The 22,236-nt window shown below is 38.2% G+C and overlaps 1 protein-coding gene across 18 annotated transcripts in view; it reads right to left on the reverse strand.

Moving 5' to 3' along the window:
* The window catches only part of PTPRK (protein tyrosine phosphatase receptor type K), a 389,377-nt gene that overhangs the window by 181,592 nt on the left and 185,549 nt on the right, over positions 1-22,236 (reverse strand). For all 18 annotated transcript variants that reach the window (XM_042017411.1, XM_042017415.1, XM_042017404.1 and 15 more), the window contains exon 6: positions 18,173-18,347. In XM_042017411.1, coding sequence (XP_041873345.1) covers positions 18,173-18,347 — 175 coding nt within the window. The remainder of the gene's footprint in view (positions 1-18,172; positions 18,348-22,236) is intronic.

The following is a 22,236-nucleotide window of genomic DNA, read 5'->3' on the forward strand; positions in this document are numbered from 1 at the left end:
GGTATTTTGTGAATAGCCACACCCAGCTTTTCTTGTTTTCCTTAAGATACTGAAGAATTAAGAAATAAAATGTAAAATAAAGTCAAAGCTGATAAATACAAAGCAGTGCAGTGAGATTTATGAATCCCTTATGGACTCTAAATCAGTATAATCACACAGGAATAAAATTTCTGTTGGGAATTTCAAGACCACGTCACTTCAATTCAGACAAAAAGATAAGAGATCAGTGATTATTAGGAACTGAACACCAAGAAAGCATAATATCTTGTGCTACTGTGTAAACTCATAATGTTATCTAAAATAAATTATATAGATCTGGTCCTCCTACCTCCTGCCAGATGAGCTAGAAGACAAGATGTAGAAAAGGCCAAATAGAAGTTATTGAAGACATAGGACAGCTTCCTATGTGGAGACATTTAATCAATCTGCAACACTCAACAGGAAAGAATGATGATTGAAGGAATACATGCTAGATGTTTATGAAATGACAAGTGGCATGAAACTGATTAATATGGAAAGACTTGCTATTTCTTGAGTGAAAATAGATGGCAACTTTGCAGGGAAGTACTTTCTTCTGTGGGTAACTTGAGCTAATTGTGGGAACTTATTGCTCCCAACTGGGCAAAAACACAAGTTCAGAAATTATTTGACGAATTTGTAGAAGGCTTGTCATTGATATTACACACATGATACATTGATATAGTCTCTGGCTTGGTAAGTCTTAAGCTATAGATTGCTAGATGCTCAATGATGTATGAAGGGAGTGGATCACTGTGTGCCTCTCTCATTCTTGCATCTTTCCCTAAGCCTATACACTGAACTAAGAAGATCTTGGCCCAGTAGCAATATTTTCTGAACTCACTATCATGCTCTCTAGAAGCAAAAAAAGCTACCAAACTGCTGCTAGCTGTCAAGCTACTCATTGACTATTGGACAATACTGGAAATAACCCATAGGCTTCAATCCATGTAATGCATTATAGGTGAGTGCCCTCTCCATACATCTACTAATGATCCAACTATCCTCTTCCTTCAGAGTGTGGATAGCCCATGACTGTGTGGTCACATTTCCTTCACATTTAATTATAAATTATCAAAGTTTCTTTTTTTTTGTTCTGATGCTTGAATGGAGAACTCTAGATTTTAAAACAAAAGCTACTTTGCAGAGCCAAAGCAATATAAGCTAGCCAACTGAAAAGAGATCAGTTTTCTGTTGATTTACATCCCTGAATGGTTAACGTAATATAGACGTAGTAAGACGACCATAATTATGTTGTACCTTCGTTAAGTCATTCCACATACATCTTAGGAAGTTTTTTTTCCTATCCCATCATCGCTTCAACGTGTGGGGAAAATGAACAACAAAGGTAAACAACGTCAGCAAGTGAAATAGCTTGCTTGAACTCCCCTGATGCTTCTCACTGCAGGCCCATCCATGAGCAATACTGGGGCTTATAACTGCTAAAATACCTTAAAAGAAGATAAAACTACCACTTGTCTACACAGCCTGTCCTGCCAAAGCAAAATGTTTTGCCCTGCTGTCCACCATTGTTTCACAGGTAGTTTAAGTAGTTCCCATGTAGGTGAGTATTCTAACTCGGTGATATTTATACTTTTCTTGGCCTGAATTATTTATCATTTCTTTCTCTACAATACAAAAAATGGGTAACAGAAGCAGGCCAGTAACACTGCTGAAGCTCAAAATACCCTTTGAAAGCACTAAAGAGACCAAAACATTTTCCCTTTGATATGTTGCCTAATTTTTCTCAAGTTATTCAATGAAGCATTTCTGTTCATGCCCCGTTTACATCATATATTAGTCAATTATTAAAAAGCCACAAAACACCTGTTATTCCACCTATGAGTCTTCATGGCATTTTTCTCACCCAAGTTCATAATCCTTTACTCTTCAGCATACTATTTTTGCCTTTGTATTGCCTTCTCTCTTCTATGAATTATGAACACCTTACAGTGCCCTCCCTCTTTTTAAATATCCTTTTGAGAAATTTGAATTACTTCTAATATTGCAATCAGTCACTTTTTCTTCAGTGGAAGAATATTTTTAATTTAGATTCAACAAATCCTTTGACTAGAATGCATTTTTCCCCCATTTTTTTCCTTTGGGTGAAAATTTCAAATATGTTTCAGAGCAGCACAGTGATATGTGCATAGTTGTCTATCTTATTATTCATTGAATACTACTGATAAAACAACTACACAGTTATGTTTGCTTTTCTATGCTTTAATTACATCTATACAAACCATAATAGCTTACTTCATTAGTATATTGTTGAAAAGCCACTCCAAATGTTATTGTATTTATGTATTTAAATGGCCTGAAGAGCATTCTGAAATTAAACTGAATGTCCAGTTCAAGAGAAATATTTTACTTATCTTTCTTTTCCTTTTTATTTACCATTTCTTTTCCTGGTCAATTTCTTCCTCTTCCATAGCAACTCCACCAGTTCTTTTCCGTAACAACACAAAGATGAATTTTACTATGGGATTTTTCTATTCAGGCCCATTACATTAAGGCCTATCATTCTGGTATCTGGTTATCTCCGCAGCTATGACAAGATAGTGTGGGCTTGAGGGAACATACTTGCATCTCCTGTCAGCCCCCTTCTGTTATATCAACTTCTCTAAGGGCATGTTCATACAAGGAAGCTGCTACCAAATAAAACCCCCAAGACAACAGTGTTTATCTCAGGAACAATTCCCACACCACAATTCTCTGTGGGCACCAAGATTTTTGCAGCACAGCGTAATCCACCCACAAAGCAGGCTGAGGATGCAGTTTAACATTATATCTAAGCCAACCCAAAACAACAACATCATTGTGGGGAGTGAACTACCACCTCTTTTCTGGTCTTTCCATCTTTTCCAGACTAGTGGTTCTACTACAAGTAAACTAGTCTGACACAAAAACATCCACTTCTTTCTGCAGTGTCAGGAGTTTTTCAAATTTAGCTCCCCAGTCAGCTCACTGGAGAGAGGGACAAGCATGCTTCTGATGTAAAAGAAGCAGAAATGGGGAGTCGGAGAGAAAAGAGAGGTAGGACCATGCCTTTTGTTGCCTCTACTGTAATATCAGATACTGATGCACAAACAGACATTGCCCATGCCTACATATATATCTTTAAGGAAGGGTCTAACAAATAAATAAACAAATAAATAATTGGTGTATAAATCCGTTCATGGGGCACAGAATCAGTCAAAAACAGAGTATGCAAGAAATTCCCTCACAGATTAGGAAGCTTCATAAATTATGGCAATATGAGGTTGAAATCAGACCAAACAGTAAGTGACAGGTTTCAGCTCTTTACTCAGTGAAAGTTCCTCTGGAAGTCTCCCTCTGTAACACTATGCTATGAGTCAAAACTGGTTTCTTGTCATGAAAGAATTGCTTCAATTATTCCCACTCAATCGATTAAAATTCTAGAATCCTGTGAAATTTCTAATCCCCCACAGGAATCCTGTGAGCTTTGCTAAGCAGGTGATAAATCCCAGCAAATTTCAATAAGGAAACCTCAGGTGCTAAACCCCTGAAAGTCATCTGAGCTGAAAGTGCAGGAAGGGCAAGGACACCAAACTGACACCCACAGGAAACAGACTGTATGTACCTGGTCCATTAATTTCTGTTAATTGCCTGAGAACTCTACTTAGCTTCATTTGCTTCCACTTGGCATCTGCTTAGTCAGTTGGCGAGAAGGCTTTCTCCATACTGAAGTATAGTTTATCTTAATTATCAGAAGTCCTAATGATGCAAATGTCTTGCGGGATAGTCTCCTTAATAAGGTGACTGTTTGCACGTACTGTTCGGCACACATGTTCCCCTGCCTGTCCCCTCCATTTTTTATAATGTAAGCAATAGCACCCATACAAAACATTCTGCTTCAGAGCAAGAACATTGTCTTCCTTCCACGACACGTCTTAAAAATTCTTTGTTACAGCCTGGAAGTACTGACATACCATTCAATTCCTAATTTAGGGCTTCTTTTGGTTTTACGTAAAGGGCAGCAAAATCTGGACAAAACAAAACATCAATTAAACCGCTCTTATCTGTCTGCAACTCCAGAAAGTTGCTTGGTGAACTTCTTGAAACCATCACTTGATTTGGCCTGAATGAAAAGCCAGCCTGTGTTCTCTCTATCAGTTCTTTGACCTCTTATAATATTATTCAAAGCTGTATACTAAAGCTGTTCCTGGAACAATTGAAAGTAAAAAAACAAGGATAATTTTATTTCTAATTGTGAAAATGTCACTGATAATGACAGTAATTTGGAGGGAAAAAAAGTGTCACTAGGGCACAATTCTTTGTGTTGCATAGTCCACATACCTAATTAGAGGTCAAGTAGGTATTGAAGGTGTTCCCAGGAAAAATAAAACTCATTAAATATTTCTTTAGGCAGCCGTGTTGAAGGAAAAATGCAAGAGGAAGGTCAAACAGATTCCTGAAATGGCATTAGGAGGTGGCTGAAGGTAAAGAACTTTAGCAACAAAAAGTAAATATTAAAAGGTGGAGGCAATTTCTCACATAAAACAAAGACAAATCTCAGGAAAGAAGTCTGTAAGCCTAAACTCAAAATACATCTTAAACATGTCTGCAGCCAGCCAGAAAATAGACACAGTCCAATCTTTTTCTTGAAGTGTCCAATTATATTACCTTTACAAAACCTTTTGGAAAAGGAGCTATTCTTTCTAGTAAAACAGACTTTTTTATCACCTTTCAATTACATCATTGTCATTTATTGCCACATTCCACCTGACAGCATTTTCTCTGTTCCACTGATAGAAGTAGCAACCAACAGGTAGAGGACAAAAATGGCAGACTTAAATCACATTGCAGAAAGTCCAGAGGTGCAAAATAGGGGAAAAGACCAAAACAGAAAAGGCATTGGCAAAAGTGAGGATTGCAGCATGCCATACTTGTGCAAACTTGCAGATCTCTTCAGTGCACTAAGGTGGCCAAGTGCCATGCTGTACACATTCAAAGAAGGAACTGTGCCTCAACATCACATATTAAAAAAACAAAACAAAACAACAAACCACCCTGCAACCGTACCCTGAAAGTATCCAGCTGCCAAGCTTCATACACTGCCAAACAGCTGCTCCTTTCTATCTCCAATAAAAAGAAGGGGAAAATATTCCCATGGCTGGGGGGTGATGCAGCCCATAGATCACAAACTTGATCACACTAAATGTAGCTTGTTTTTTCTAGGCTATGCAAGTCATCCAGTCTAAGAGAAGTGGAAAGTTGAAGAATAAATCATTAGTCAAGACATTTCCAACTGCTGTCAACATCATTCAAAGTCAGAGTAAAGTTGAAAGCAAGCATTAAAAGTCATGAGACTTCAATCTCAATTTTTAAGCCATAGAAAAACATCTAGCTTACCCCCTCTCCCTTCAAAATCAGTAGCCTTTATATCTCCAGTTGTTTAAAAATACAACTTACATTACCATGAGGATGTCAACATAAGAATAAAGCTGAGATTTTCACATAAACTCAGAACTCCAATTTCAGGTAAAAAAAGAAAAAGAAAAAAAAAATTTTTAGACTTAATCTTTACTGGATGGTGAAAAAGATCAGGAAATCAATATAATATTCTTGATTTTCTCGGGAAATGAGTAAGCCAGCTTACTAACGTAAGACAGCTTTACTAAAAACACATATGGCATTGACACTTTGTAGTATTCTTCCTTGTGTCCACAAACAGGTACAGTTCCATATGGCTTACAGGATCTACTACAAGACAGGCACAAGGAGCAAAGAGCTACTATAAATATCAAAAAAGTTAATAAAAGATTAATCTAGGTTCCACAAACTATAAGATGCTTGGTACATTCAAATAAAGTTCAAATTCATTTGCCTTATGATCCATTTATTTATGGAAATATCCAGAGAAAAACTCTAAATTGAGCAAAGTATTTTTGCTGGTATTTATTCATTCAAATTAAGTAATTCACACAAAGTTAGGACTATCATTCTTAATAAACCTGGAACCTATCAAAAGTTCTCCCTGCTTTATAACTAACACTATGCAGTATCTATGTCTTTCAGATCACACTGATTAAGGATTGTGATCAGAGAAGGGCAACCAGGTTCATGAAAGGTCAAGAAAACATGTCTTATAAGGATCAGCTGAGGGAGCTGGGTTTGTTTAGGCTGGAGAAGAGGAAGCTCATGGGAAACCTCATCACTCTCTACAATGCCCTGAAAGGAGGTTGCAGTGAGGTGGGGACTGATCTCTCCTGCTGTGCCTGCAGTGAGACAATCAAAGAGAAAGGCCTTAAGCTGAGATAGGGGAGATTCAGATTAGATATTCAAAAAAATTTTTTCACTGTTCAGGTGGTCAGGCATTGGAATAGGTTGCCTGGGAAGGAGGTGGAGTCACCATCCCTGGAGGTGTTTAAGAGGTGCCTGGATCTTGCACTGGGTGATGGTTTGGTGGTTTAGGGGTTACAATGGTACTGCCAGGTTGACGGTTGGACTTGATGATCTTAAAGGTCTCTTCCAACCTTGACAATTCTATCATTCTGTGTTATTTTGTACTTTCATCCTCCTTTCTTGAAGGAAAAAGGTAACTCTTGTAAATTTGACTGTTGAGAGGCTTTTCCCTACCATCCCTACTGACCATTCTTATTAGTCTGTAAGGTTTCTAATATAAGTAAATTCCTAAGCAAGTTTTGATTCCTAAGAAGGTGCTCTCACTTTTTTCTAACACTGTTCACTGTGTTTTTTCTCTGTTTAGTCCCCAAACTCATCTACAGAAATTTTCTCTTTGGTTTACTAATAAAGAATTCAGGAAAGTGAAAAATTGCACTTGATACCACAAATAGACATCAACTGGGATGGTACACTCAAAATGTTTGCCACTACAAGATATGCTAAAAGGCTAAGAAAATGGACGCAGAATAACTACATGAAATGTTGTAGATGAGATCCTGGAAACAAAGAAGTTTAAAATGAAACAAAATAAAAATCACAAAAAATTTAGGGAAGAGATGAAAATTCGAACATCAGTCCTAATGCAACACTGTCATCCTTCCTCATGAAGGAGGTGGGACACAGACTCTGCCATTAGCAATGTGAACATATCTGGGGAACCGGGGACAGAAACACATTCATTTTCCTTGTAACACTCCTTAAATGTTCTCCAGGACATGCCTGTTAGCAGTTTCATATCAATCTCAATGACAAGCTCTCTAGTAAACCAGCACATCTGAATTCAACACTGCATCTCAGCAGGAAGAAATCTATCTTTCTGCATGTAGCTAAGTTTCCCTCTTCAGGAGAGGCAGATCTGTTTCTCACTCCTTTCTATATAATTCTGCAAATATTCCAGCAGTTAACACTGCAGAAAAATCCTGCGGTATGAATTATTAAACAGACAAATATTTAAAACTATTTAGGAAAGAAAAAAATCTTCTATGCAAACTACTCTGAGTGAACTTTTTATAATCTCTTTAAAATTATCTTCAAATAACTCCCCAACCAAGATGATTAAACGTCATTGATACATTGCAGAGCATATTTTTATGAGATAAATTCCATTATAATTGCAACAACTTTTCGAGCGACAATTTAGACATAGAATCAAAGTATGTACTTCATTTTCATTTACACCTCATGTGCTAGATCACTTATCATGTTTCATGATAATGATCAGAGGGCACATAGAAAGTGATTTCTTGAGGTAACAAATTACCTATCATATTAGCATAGTTTACAAGATCCTGTCAACAGGTACCATGCATAAATAAGAGGTAATTAAATTTACCATGTGCAGGAGCATTTGATATGCTACTTGCTTTCATAGAAGCTGCCAAAAAAATCTAGGTTACTAAATTCAACATACCAATTTAGCTGCTTAAGTACAGTAGTTTAGTTCTTCATAACACATCAGGAACCATTATGCCGCTAGAACACTAACAGGTAGACAGCATGCAGTGGGCTCAAGATCTGGAGACGAATCTCTCATCATCGGGTATTATTGCTTCTTGCCATTGAATCATCCATCATGTCTCTGAGACAGCTTGGAATGATAGTGCCAGACCCTCACAGTACTGCTCCTTGAACTCTGTCTCATCCATCTTTTGCATCATTCCCCATTTGCAGCGAAGTATCATCTCCTTGCTGCAAAACTGAGTGTGAACCTGTAATGCCTTTAACCTACGGTGCCACTCTAATAGTAATTGATTTCTTTTTATTGCAGGGATGGTGCACACTGAGACTACGTCCAGCTGCTGAGGCTGGGAGATGGTCAGAACAGTACAATACAAGCATCTATGTCCTTAGCAGTATGACCCTTTTTCAAGGAAATAGTTGTATTTTCACAGCTAGCTATTTTATAATGCATGTATATTTATCAATATTTAAAATTGGTATAAGAATATATACGCAGTTTGTTTTCCTGCAGTTCAACTACAATTTAATAGCAAGATTCACTCAAATGCAGCTGAAAATAAATGTCAGTATGGCTTCATTCTGTATTTTTGTTAAGTGATTCAGTATTAGAACACTGTTAGATTTTTAAATACGTACTAAAGCACACAGGTACACCTGCATTCAAAAAGCGACTTAAATTAACTCTACATTGATCACGGTGAGACTTCACTAGCATGATGACTTGTGTACCATAAACCACCCAAGACTAAGCGTTTTAATTCAGCTTCATCTGAATGCTGTTATAAAAGTTTAATAAATCAAAATGATCAAAATGCCCCCAGTGGCAGGTTGGGATTCAGTTTCCAATTCAAATTCCCTTTAATATACGGCTTCTCTGACACCCTGCATTTCTGCCATCTATGTTGAATTCCAAATGCACTCCTTTTCATCATTACCATGCATCTACTCATTGGCACCCTTTTTAACAACTCTGCACAATACAGAGATGTCAAATCTAGAGGGGTTTTCCCCTCCCCCAAACTGGAATATGATGGCAGGTAAGGGAACTTTGTCTATACTTAAGTAAATATTTTAACCTCCACACTAATGTCTGTGGCATTTAAACTGAGAGAGACCATTCCGAGCTGCAGTATTCAAATGAAATATTTGATTTAAATAAATGTAGAGACAGACCAGATACTGGAAGGGAAATTATCCAAGTGAAATACAGCAGTGATGTGGTAGGGCAGTCTGGAGACATCTCTAATTAAAATGAGAAGAATCACATTACTGCAAATGATCTTCATGCCACTGCACTTGGATAAAACACAGATATAAGAAACAAAGAACCCCCTTATTTCCTCCTTGAAGTGACACCTGTCAAAAGATTTTCCCGTGCCTCTTTTTTTCCTTTGCACTGACTCCTATCAAGCCTAAAGGCCAACAAGAATCCCACTATTCAATGTGACCACATTTTAATTTCCCAAATGCTTTATTTGGTGTTTGGATTCACTCGAGTACTTTCACAATAAGGAGGCACATGAGGAAATGGCAGAGGTATAGGAGTGCACCTAAAGAGTGAGACCTCACTCACGCAGTCGCTGATGCCACATGTGGGGTATCACCAGCAATACCACTTTGATTCAGGCTGAGTGAAGCTGCATCATATCTTGTCTTTGCTGGGGTAGGCAGAGCAGGTGATACCTGATCTGCCACAGAAGCAGAAAACCCCTGAGGAATATTACCTAAAGCCAGCACTAAGCCTGACAGAACAGCGTTAACTCCTCTGCCACTGTGAGCCACTTGGTCAAGTTCATCCCAGGTCACTCCCCATTGTAGGCCTCCACTGATTTTCATTGACCCTGCAGCTGTATTTATTTTGCTGCCAAGCCATGGCAAAGTCTCCACAAGACCTGACAGGAGCAAGTAGCAGTCCACTGCTTGGCAAGCAGGGAAGGGCCCTTTTCTGGAGATTTGCTTTGAAAGCACATTCCTGTCTGAATGTTTATGTAACTTGGTCAAAGACGGCCATCACAAAACCAGTCAGGCCTGCTATGTGTTCATTCCTGGACACAGAACAGCGTCACACCTAATGACACACAAAATAGTGTCACACTTACTAATTAGGAATGACAGAAGAAAAGCTATCTGTAGTTCTAGACGTGATCAAATACCTAGAAATGCAACGATATTCACATATAGAAAAGCAGCTCTCAAAAAGATGTAAAAATAGCCATGCAAACATAGATCCAGCAAATTGTCAGCATCCCCAGCCTTCCTCCTCCTGCTCTTTTTCCTTTTGTTCTGATTTCCACCTGGAGCCTGTGGAAAGAGCATTCCCATCATGCTTCTTGCCCCTGAGAAGCGAGCAGGGAAGAGAGAAGAGGATTTTCACAGAGTTTCCTATCCCATGTGCTCTCATGCAGGCAGTATTGAAGCCTTGCAGGAAACACAAGAGGAACTCATGCTGCTTGAACTTGTGAATCAAAGTGCCACAAAGCATCAACATCCATCACAGATGTCAGGAAAAAGTATACACCAGGCAATGAAAACTATAAATAGAAAACGGCCCTTGCACCAAGTAAGTTAATTAGTTAATCGTGAATCTGTTTGGTTCCTGCATGCTTATGAGTGAGAAACTAAGGCACAACACCTCTGTCTAGGCTGAGAGGTTATTGCCCTTTACTTAGAAGATGTCTGAACCACAGACCCCTGGGACAGAAAAACTCTATGTAAACAAAGGATGCCTCTACATCTACTTTTCCCCGATACTCTGCTCCAAACACTGGCTATCAGGGCAGGACACAGAGCTACAGGACTTGGGTTTTTGCTCTGATCCAGACCAGTCACCTCTAAGTTCAGACAATACATTAACAAGATGCATAGCAGCACTGAAAATGTTAGGTTTTGCCTAATGAGAATATTAATTTAGCCTATAAAATCAGTACAAAACTCATGTCTTATGAAATAAAAGCAAAACATGTGCTTTACCTTAAATGTTTCAGGTCTTCCTGAAGAGCACATCAGAACTACAATAAAGCACCAGTTCACATTAGAAAGACTTCAAGTAGACTGGTCAGCTGGAGATGAGAGGGCTCAGGGAATATTGCTAATGTGTATGAGCACCTGAAGGGAGTGCGCAAAGAGGACAGAGCCTTTTCAGTGGTGCCCAGTGACAAAACAGGGGGCACTGGGCACAAAGTGAAGTACACGAAGGTCCCTCTGAACATCAGGGAACACTTTTTTTACTGTGAGGGTGCCTGAGAACTGACACAGGGTGCCCAAGGAGGCTGTAGAATCTCCATCCTTGGAGATATTCAGAGGCCATCTGGACATGATCCTGGGCAACTGGCCCTAGGTGATTCTGCTTGAGCAGGGGGAGTTTGGTCCAGATGACCTCCAGAGGTGCCTTTCAATCTCAGCCATTCTGTGACTGTCATTTCAAATGTAAACCTGTGCAGCCAAGACTACTCAACGCAGAAAGATGGAATGGAGCCTATGCCAAATCCCTGGCATTTCTGTTACCTCATGTGAAACAAAGTCTCTTTGGCTCCTTTGAAAAATCCAGCCAAAACTGTTTTCTCCTGCTTCTCCAGCAAAAGCAACTTTCCTGCACTTCCTAAAGAAAATGAGCAATGTCCCTATTAATGATATAAACCAGAGACAAATATTGCCTCAGCAAAGGAGCTGAGCAGAGTTACTTCCACAGAAGAGTTGCCTGAAAGTGAAGCTGCTATTCTTTCTGATATGTAGACGAATGACAAAACTGAGACTCCTATCTGGCTCAATTTATTCATTATGAACGTAAAGTTTTTCTGAGGCATTTTCCTATATTCTTGTTTCATTCTTTTTATGTAAAGAACGCTGGGATTTGACTTCAGGGTGACAGACCCTCTTTACCTTCTGTAAGAAACAGAGGATTGAAAATAGGAAGATTCACATGTTAAACCTACTTAAAGAGGATAAGATCTTAATACAGTAGAGAAATTAAAACCAGAGAATGCCATAAAAATATCAACTTAATTGGATCCTGGACTCTCTGAAGAATGCTTATACCTAAACATACACCCAAAATACAACCTGTGTTTTATTAGCAAGGTTTAGAAAACCTCACAAAATAATTTCCTTATTTTTCCAAACACTGCAAAGTAAATATGACATTGTCATCTACTCGTCCTGCAGGGATACAGCCATGTGAGGACTAGGCTACAACTAATGAGGAAACTTAGAGTAAAAAGTAATTTTGAAGATGAGCTGAGTATCCAAAAGTGTAGCAGTATTAATATCAATACTCCAGGAATGCATCTTATGAATCAAGAATGGCAGCCACAGGGGTCTTCTGACTCAAATAAAATATTTGCATACCTCTGTTGAGGTCTGGTGATGACTGAAAAGGAAACTTTTACAAGGTAGTGATGTAAAGCCCACAGATTTCAATAAATGGACTTGCACTGCAAATCTCTCTCCCTAATTTCCTCTCTGGTGTGAAACTGAGTTCGTTCAGAAAAACACACTCCAAAGGCCCTCTTCAAGACTCTTCAAAAATACAGTCCAAAGCCTCTGTCTCTTGGAGAATTTCTGAACATATTACATAGCATCACAAAAACCTGAACTGTCTAATACTTATGATGCTGGGTAATAGCACCAGAAGGGGGGAAAATTTTTTCTAATGAATTTCCTATTTATCAGAGAACTTAATAATGGAGGACAGAAATATGGGGCATTTTGCAAAATTGGTATAAAAATACTTCAGTCTATTTGCAGGCAGGGAGTATAAATTCAGGCTACCTGATGTATTTACTTTTTACCTGCCACCTAGTGCTCTCCTTGGCGTATTTTTAAGTCTGTTATTATACTGAACAAATAAGCCAAGTCACAAAATTGAGTACACACATCTGAAGCAAGTTTAGAGAGTTCACCTTTTTTTCCCAGAAAAAAACAACTACCAGTGAAATTTGGAAAGTGCATTTCAGTCCACAGCTTTCTCAAATGGAAATATTTCAAAGCTTTCTTGTAAGAAAAAAAAAATAGTGCTCCCATTATTTGCCAGGGGCAAACTCCATCTTCACAGTGTTCTAGCATCACCGGGAACCAGCCAAATTACTAGTTTTCCTATACAAAATCCCTAAAGAGATTCAGACAAAAAAGGCAGAAAAATCACTGTCAGGCTTGCATAACAAGAACTGCTCCTGATAGCAAACTCAGCCCAGTAAGGCAAACAAAGAAGAATAAAACCCCACCAAACTCCACCAAAACTTGAACCTGATGACTCAGAAGAGAGACTGCTTGCAATGTCAAATCAAATACAAGAAACAATGATATCCACAAACTGATAAAACAGGTCAGTTCATCAGAACTTATAACTTTTGGAAGAACATTCAGAAGACAGTGGAGGAACACTGCCTTTGTTTGCTATTACTAACTTGGATTTACCAGGCAGATGAAGACAATTCCATATTGGAACTATAAATCAAGACAGAGACTTCCCCTTGCTTTGAACCCAGTACAGAAGAGCCATTTTGGTTGAATGAAGAAATGTTGAAAAGAAAAAGAATTTACATCATAAAAACATTAAAAATTGCTGCAATTTATGACTCAAATAAACTTATAAACTTAGCAGTAGAACCAGACATGATAGAACCATCCATAGGTTAACAAATACTATATTTGATTCATACATTTTGATTCACATATTTTTATCACTTATCTTTAACAAACATTTTCTTCCAACTCATATGTGCAAGATCCACTACATAAAATAAAATATACCATATTTCCTGCTGATTTTGCAGCATTTAATAGCATAATATCAAGTGTTGTACAATTATTTTGCTAATAATATGCAGCTACTTTAGAAGAAAACAGACTTGGGAAAACATACAAACACCTTATATAAAGTACAATTCATTATCATACCATTTAAGAAAGTGGTTTGCTCTTTTTTTTTTTGACAATCAGAGCAACAAACTGTTATTAATATATATTAAAATGAAAATAGAGGCTTATCACCTGTATCTTCCAAGTACTGCAGCCAAAGAAAATGGTGATTTTATTCACAGTCCCTGCAACACTGCCCAAGAGTAAGACATTCCAAACGGGGACAAACTGAATTTGGGTTATTTTACAAAGTTTTGCTAACTAACCACATGAGCATGTAACATCAGCTTCATCCCCATCTCCCAGCCACTTTTAACATGCCACATCAACTAAGAAGTTGATCACAGCTTTGTTGGGCACTACCTTTTTCTTGATGCACAAGGTAACTTTTCTGGCGAATACTGACAACTTCAGAGAAACATTCCAGTACATTTTTAAGAGCTCAGAACAATGAAACAGTGCAAGAAGTGATTATGGGGCAAAGTTCTCTACTGACTGAAGATCAGAACATTTGATACTGTAACTTGGAAAGGCTACACAGTTTTATATATCAAATATACACGAGCCAGGGCACAGGTGTGGGCACTTTGGGCACTTAATTTCTAAAATTCCACACTAAGCAGCAAAGGGAGCAGAAAGACTTTGAGATCATGATACACTTGTTCTCAAAAGCAAACAAGAAACAAGGAAAAAGAAAGAAACCGTCAGTGTCTTCTTGTTCACTCTTATCTATCACAGGTACTGTTCCTCCCTCCCTCCCAGCATCTCCCTCAAGTTCCAGTGCAGACAACCCAGAAGACTTCAAGAAACTCCCTTCCCAGAAACTGCCAATTTACCAGGGAAAATATAAATAGACAATTAATCTGATGGACATATTCAGGAGGGTAAGTCAATGTCCTGGGTTGCAGTGTATTCTATTACCATCCTCAGGAGCCGTTGAAACCAGGTGGGGCAGTGTTTCCTTGCCTCCTCCCCCCAGACTATCTTTCTGTTAATTGCCCATCATTGTCCTGCCGCCTGACTCAGAGATAACTCCCTCCGGACTATTCTCCTGTTAATGAGCCTAATCAACACTTGGCCTCATGACTCGTTACCCCATTGTGAGATGCTCCGCCCAGAGGGAGGAACCAAGCATCCCATCGTGGATATAATCTGAGGCTGAACACCAGAGACACCGGCTTCCCACTGGATTTCCAGAGGACAGGAGCTACACAGCCACCATTGGACTTCCTGAGGAAGAGCAGACTGTTTTACTACAGGATCACCGCTTCAGAGGACTGCAGCCACCATTCTACCAGACTGCTACCACCACCCTGCCTAACAGGGTGTCAGGTTGTACCTTGACTCTGTCAGTTTGACAGTGTTTTCTTTTACCTTTTTTTTCCCCTTTTCTTTAATTTCCATTAAATTGTTATTCTGACTTAGTGCCTCCCACTGGTTTGTTTTCAAACTAGTACAGTCAACTAACAGTAATGACATCACCAAACTTCCTGTAAAAGGAAGGGGAAAGGGAGAACTTCTGCATGCATTCAAGAATAATAGCAATGCCATAGAAACCATGTAAAAAATCAATACAATGCAGCCACTGAGCTGGGAGCTGAAGATGAGCTCTAAACAAAGGTGAGACGTTAAATCATTGACTGGAACTACTTTTGGTAAAATCTCTTAATTTAATTATAAATCCTATTCTAGTTCAATTTTTTCTTCAAAAAACTAATCAGAGCAATTGAGTTATCCCTTTCAGGGTCTTTAAATGTACACCATCCCCCCCAGGTAACTACATCTGTAATAGAGTTTAGAACTCCACTAAAAGTAATTCTTCTGCTAAAGCTCAAAATGAAATAAAGATGTTTCAACTTAATATGCATTATAGAACTGGAAACTTTCATTACCAAGACTAACTTATTGTCTGCTCATCAGGAAAGTGTCAGATGCCTCTACACCTGTGTTATGGTATCACTTGTCTGTATAAACATATCCCAAGATATATCCATATTTTGGCCATGTATCTAAACAGCAAGGTTTTGAGCTACTGAGCAACAACTCCTGTTCCTCATCCCTGGCTCTCTAATAAACACTGCTGTCAATAAAGTTTGGCTTCTACAAACCGAAGACCCTATCGTTACTCAGAATTATCTGGAAGCAATACTAAAGCCATGACAAAGTAAATTGTGTTTCATTGGTTTTTTCCCCTCCTCTGGCTGTGAGAACACACAGATCAATACTCTTCAGCATGAGAATTCTGCAGCGAAATTTTCATTTGTTACAAACAGCAACAAAAGGGCCCCAAGCATGCCCTGTCACTTCCAGTTTAGAAGGAAACTCACTAATAAACTCTTTCCCCTGGGTCATCTTTGACAATGGGCAATACTATGCCAGCTCTTATTAAAGCCAATTCATATCAGTGGCCCAAAAATTTCCTTTAAAATTATCATCTTTTGTATCCATGTAGCAGGATGTCAGCTTTAAAGTGCCACTGAGATATAGGACCTGTCATTATGGTTAATTTTCAGTACAGTTTTAACACCAGGGTAGCTGATCCCTAAGGGTATGGGTATGCTTTTTTGGCTAACAAGATTTATTTAGCAGTTATCCAGACAAACAAGAAAATATATTACTGTATACTGCTTTTCAAATACAACAGCAAGCAATAAATCCAACTATAAAACATATATCTTTGTTCTCTACCATGATGTCAAATAGATGAAAATGGTTTGGGAAGGTTTATCTTTTGGGGGTTTTTAAAATACTTTTTTTATAAATATATATATATATGTATGTGTGCGTATATCTATATTTAAAAACAGCTAAAATTCTAATAAAAAGCACACAAAGAGTAAAATTAACCTTAAAATAAAAAAAACCCCAACAATTCTATAGCTGCTGTATATATAGTTAAATATCAGATTTATGCCTTGAGCCATAAATATGGTGTTATCTATGAAATTACCTACGTTTTTCAGTAGGACAAGATTATGCATTTTAAAAGATGGTTCTATGAAATTTTATATTCTTGCCTTAGGGTTTTTTTGAGACAAATAGTGTTCTTAACATCATTTTATTGCTGTTTTATACTAGAAAAAAAATAGAAAACTTCATTTATTGGATAAATACATTGATTTTCCCTGCCTTTCTAACAACAAAAGTTTGTTTTCTTGCTTCAAAAGGACTTATTTCAATTTATTAGGATGAAGAGCATCTTGCAGTTTGTTAGACAAAAAGTACATCTAACAGAATAAAAAGAAGCTCTTAACATGTTGTCTAAATCCTTGTAGTCATCAAGGCCCATTTTTATTGATGTTTTATAGAAGCCATAAAACCTGATTGACCTCAATCAATTAGTCTCCCAGGGAAAAGACCTCTGCCAGCAAATACCAGATAAAAAATAGGTCAGGGCATTTCCTACACTACTTTTATTTTTACAGGCTGAGGACAAACTTGCTTTCCCTGTCCCCATTCCAGATTCAGTGTCTGACTACAAGATGCCAAACTGAGCAAACAGCCCACTGCTTCACCAACAAACCGAGCAAGAACCCACTGTGTGTCAGACCCCTGCCCCTACCTGGCCAAAACAGCCCCTCCACCACGCAGCAGCCCCACAAATAGATTTTGTACACCACTTCTCTCTCCCTTTTACAAACCAGTAAGCCTCATCACAGCTCATAATAAAATGGGCAGTTTTGGAGGTGACACAATGAGGTAAGAAGTGGTTCAATAGCTTACAGGTCATACAGCACACAATTTTGGAAGTGAGAACTGAACTCCTATGTTCAACCATATCCTTTTCCAGTCAAGATTACAGGCTTCCAGAGCATAAAATGAAAAAAAAAAAAAATTACCAACTCGATCACACCACAAACAAGCTATGGTTTCACACCAGCAGGCTTTTGAATTAATTTCAACCAAAAAGATATTTCAAGTGGGAAAAGCAAGTTTTCTTTCCTTTTACTTCAGTGTTGGAAATCATCACAGAACCTCTCCACAATGCTCCCCATCCTTGGGTGGGTGAAAGTTTACAACTCTTTATCTACCTGTCTCACAGGTAGCAGAAAAATGTATTATTTGTTCTACTACCAGTGTGCTCAAGGCAACAGATTTTAAAAGGGAATGGTAACTATGTATAGGTGGAATCTGATTTGCACCTTAAGTTCAATACATAGCATCCACAGAAGAGCATGCAGGCACATTCCACATGCTGTGGGATCAGGGTTTTACACAGATGCATTCTGTGGAAAGCAATTTTAAGAAGCTTTACAAATCAGTCTTTCATCTTCTGACAATTTCACAGGGCTATATTTGTATGATCATTTCAGATCAAGGCAAATGGAGGCTAAATAAAAAATGTAAGCAGAAAGCACTGGTATTACAAGCATTTAACTGGATAAAATGAAAAAAATTAAAACTTTACCTCGAACAATAAGTTGAGCAAAGTTTGACACTCCGGAACCTCTCTCTGACTGAGTTACACAGCGGTATAAATCCTGGTCGGTTTTTGTCACCTCTTGCAACTTAAAGGTAGCTGCAAATCTTCTGTGATTGATATTTTTAGTCTGAGCAACTGGAATATCTTCTCCATTTCTTCTCTGAAAATAAGAGTAACCACAGCAGAGTTATCTCAAAAGATATAAAAGACATTTATCCTTATCATCATATAAAGAAGACACAAAAAAACCAAAACCTCAACTCAAATGCATTCAGCTCGTGTTCCATTTCCGTGGTAGAAGAGCTCAGTGCTGGGGTCGCATCAAGAAACAAGCAGTACTCAATAGCATTTAAAAATCAAGTTTGGCAGTGAAAAGCACCATCAGGATTTTGCACTGGCACGAAATATGACCATGACATACTAAGCTGCAACTGCCTCATAGCTGAAATCATCCTAGGACAGCCCAGCAGTAGCAGTTGTACTCCCAAGAAAATTCATTCAACTTTAAGCAGATTTATGACACATACACTGGGTGTATTGTAAGATATATTTAAACAAACCTGGCATTGAGGGATTTCAAAGGTTTGCAACAGCTCTTTTACACCAACCAACCAATGTTTCCTTTTTAATGCTACCTTTTATCTGTCCAAGCTCAATACCTTCTAAAATTTTAGCTTTGTTATACTAAGCACCACCTATCCGTCTAAAGCTAGCTGACATAAAAAGTGGAGGGCAGGAAGCCACTAAAAGAGGAATAACACAGATCTCATTTAAAGGAAGGAGCTTAGAGAGTTCTTAAAAAATCATAGCTGCCACAAATCACTGAAAAATTTAATCTGTCTGGAGCTGCGGGGCCAGGTGACAGGTCAGTAAGATAGAAACAGTTTGAGCTCTTGTGGGATTCTTTTTCCTTATTATCATTCACATTAAATGCTCTATTTTGATTTCAACTGAAAAACAGACCCTTCACCAAAAGTCAGCATTAAAAAACCCCCAGAAACATGCACCAAGCAAACAAGCAATGTCACTGCTCTATCCCATGGATCAACTATATGTTATTCCCTGACCAGGATATAGTTTCTGAGCACTCAGTATTGCTCAGTCCCTAGAAAAATGTCAGCATTTTCTTGTAACCACCCATTCTGCTCAATGCATAGCAAAGCATGACCTCTGTGGACATTTTTAGCTCTAATCAACCCCAGGAATGAGAAACTTCATTGAGGTTTTAAACTCCAAGCTTTCTAACACAAAAAGCGCTACTGCTGAGCCACGGAATTTAATAACGTGAAAGCCTGTGGCAAAACACAAAGGGCAGAAAAAGGAGATGATTTAATGTTGCATGTGTATATCAGCCAGCCTCCTGTCACAGGCAGGAGTACTTCATAACACTCAGACGCTTCATTTTACATCTACCCTTTGTCGTCCTAGCATGGGTTAGTCACTTTAAACAGTTTTGTGGTAGATTAACCAGGGGTCCATCACTACTTCACACTCACTGAAGCAAGCATTCACTGTAACTATTAATATATTTAAACAGATTAATTCTATTTACACCAAGCAGGCAGATTTCAGTCACTCATATTCCACTAAAAAGACCATGCCATCACCATTACCAGCTACAGGTTTACTGGTGTGATTTTCTCACTGCAGGAAGACACCATCCAGTTTCCCTCACCCAGCCACCCTCTTTGTCATTTCCCCAGGAACAACAAGGAGCTATTCCTCAGGCATAAACTCTGTCTGCAGGGCACAGCCAGAAAGAGCAGCAAGATACCAAGAGTGAAAACAGATCTCCAGAGCAAAATGGCACACTCCCAAGAGGTACTCTCATTGTTTTTCCCTAAAACTGTCATCATCCCAAAACCACCACAAGCCTGGTTATCACAGGGGTGGTCTCTGAGTGGGTGTCCCCAGGCAAAAGCAATGGATGTTGGGCACTAGGATACCTGGACCAATTGTGATGCAGCCAAGTCACCCAGTGACAGACACAGGCTCCCTCCTCAGCTCTGTGGGTCTCTGACTCCCATTTAGAAAAATTAAGGAAGTCTTCTGACGCCTGCAAATACTCCTGCAAATGAAAGGCCTTACTGAACTTCAGGAGTCAATGAAATTATTAGATTCCAAAATCAAGCAAATGAGGGATGATGTTAAAGGCTTTATTTTGGTGATGCTTAAACAAGAGTAAAATTATTTTGTGGTAGGAGCACCTTCCCCTCCAGCTGGCTTCTCCTGATAGAAAATATTAAATTTGAAAGAAGAATTTTCAAGCCCTGCATTCCCCACCCTCCTTCTCTCCCCACCCCCTACCTCCCCCCCTCACTCCCCCCAGTGTTTACCAAAGGTTTGGACTGTCTGAAATGATAACTTAATATAACCTTTGGATCTAGTGCCTTGAAGTAACCCAAAAAATAAACCTCATGATACTTTCTTCCTCTCAGGCTTGCCCCATACCCTTATGACCTTGCCACACCATAGCCACCCAGCAAAGGGAAGTCAAGCTCCCCCATTAAATACAAATTTGTCACGTGATTGTCAAAAATACCGAGCAGCCAATAATAAACTGATGGTGTATTTTTAAAACTTATATGATAGCAGACTTGACAAGTAAACCATGTAATGCAGTCATTCTTGTTCTGCTATGAAGGGAAAAATAAATATTAGGGAGTTTTCTAAAATGAAGGACTTAATTTCAATCAGTCCAGTGCTTTAAACTGGAACACCAAGCACTTAGTCTGCAGCAGAGAAGCACATCCAAGCTTGCTATATAGAATAATTTACGCTCTGAAGATCAGAGCTTGCTTACTTAAGATCATCTGCACGCTTTAAGTTGAGAAGCAAAGTGAATTTGACTCCACTTAAAATGAAATATTAATGCAATTTCAGAGAAATTAATCAAAATAAAATTGTGCAAGCTTTACAGTTCTAGAACAACACCACCTCAGATTTTCTTTTTTATTTACATCAGTGATTTCCTACCATATTATTTTACAAGACTTGGAGCAGTTGCTCTAATTTCTCTGTATTAGAATTTGTTTCTTGGGAATTCAACTGTACAACTACATTTTCAAAGTCTTTCTTCATGAACAGCTTATCCATTAGAATAGTTCTCCATCATTAAAATGATGAAAAGTTCAAACAGAAGAGAGTTCTCATCCAAAAATGAATGTTAAAGAAAAAACCCTGCATTCATTTCAGCTCATATCCCTTACACTGGTAAGCCATTAGCCAGTCAGAGTTCAGATGCACTGTCACGATCTCTTAATTAAATTCTTCTTTTTAATGTCAGAGCATTACTACTGATTTTAAAAGAGAGGGAAGAAAGGCAGCAGTGCTCTCCGCTTATTAAGGGTTCCTGGTACATACTGTTTCAATTTATGTCCTGCTCACACTGAACAGAGCTTGAAAATGCTGCTCAATTAAGTTTTAAAAATTCAATTTAAAATTAATGTGGAGTTATACTAATGGGTAATGGCTGTACCCTGTGTGATCCTTGGTTCCTCCAGTCCCTTGCTGTCTGATTTGATAACCCTGAATTGCTCATTTAAGAGAGGTCACCACCAGGCAGTTCTCCTCTTTTGTGAGAATAACTCTGGGCTTCACAAAGAACTACCCTCTATAAACACTTGATTAAAAGAAATATTAGCCTGTGAAAAAATCTCCTTAATTCTGTCATTTCAGGCATTTAAAATTAGAGTCTTAAATAAATCTCTCTAACTTCAAAGTTATTTTTAATATGATAGGAACATGATTTTATTAAATCTTTTTCAGGCAATGAAATTAGATCATCTATATTTTAAATAAAGTCAACAGCAAAGTCTATGCAGCTTGAAAACAATCTTAGGTAAATTAACAATTAGTCTTAAATATCTCTCTTTTGCCTCATGAAAGAAATCAAGCATTTAATAAATATGAAATGCAATTTTAGTGGATCGTTTAGAACATGAGTGCAACCAGAAGAACCTAAACTCCAACATCTTATTTAATTGGTAGAAATTAAGTGCATATCTTATACAAATTTAAAATTTATCAGCCTTTCTCCCTCAACTTTT

The sequence above is a fragment of the Corvus kubaryi genome, unplaced genomic scaffold (assembly GCF_017639235.1).
Source record: "Corvus kubaryi isolate FWS band 111438036 unplaced genomic scaffold, C.kubaryi_AGA036_p1.0 split3-73, whole genome shotgun sequence".
Lineage (NCBI taxonomy): Eukaryota > Metazoa > Chordata > Aves > Passeriformes > Corvidae > Corvus > Corvus kubaryi.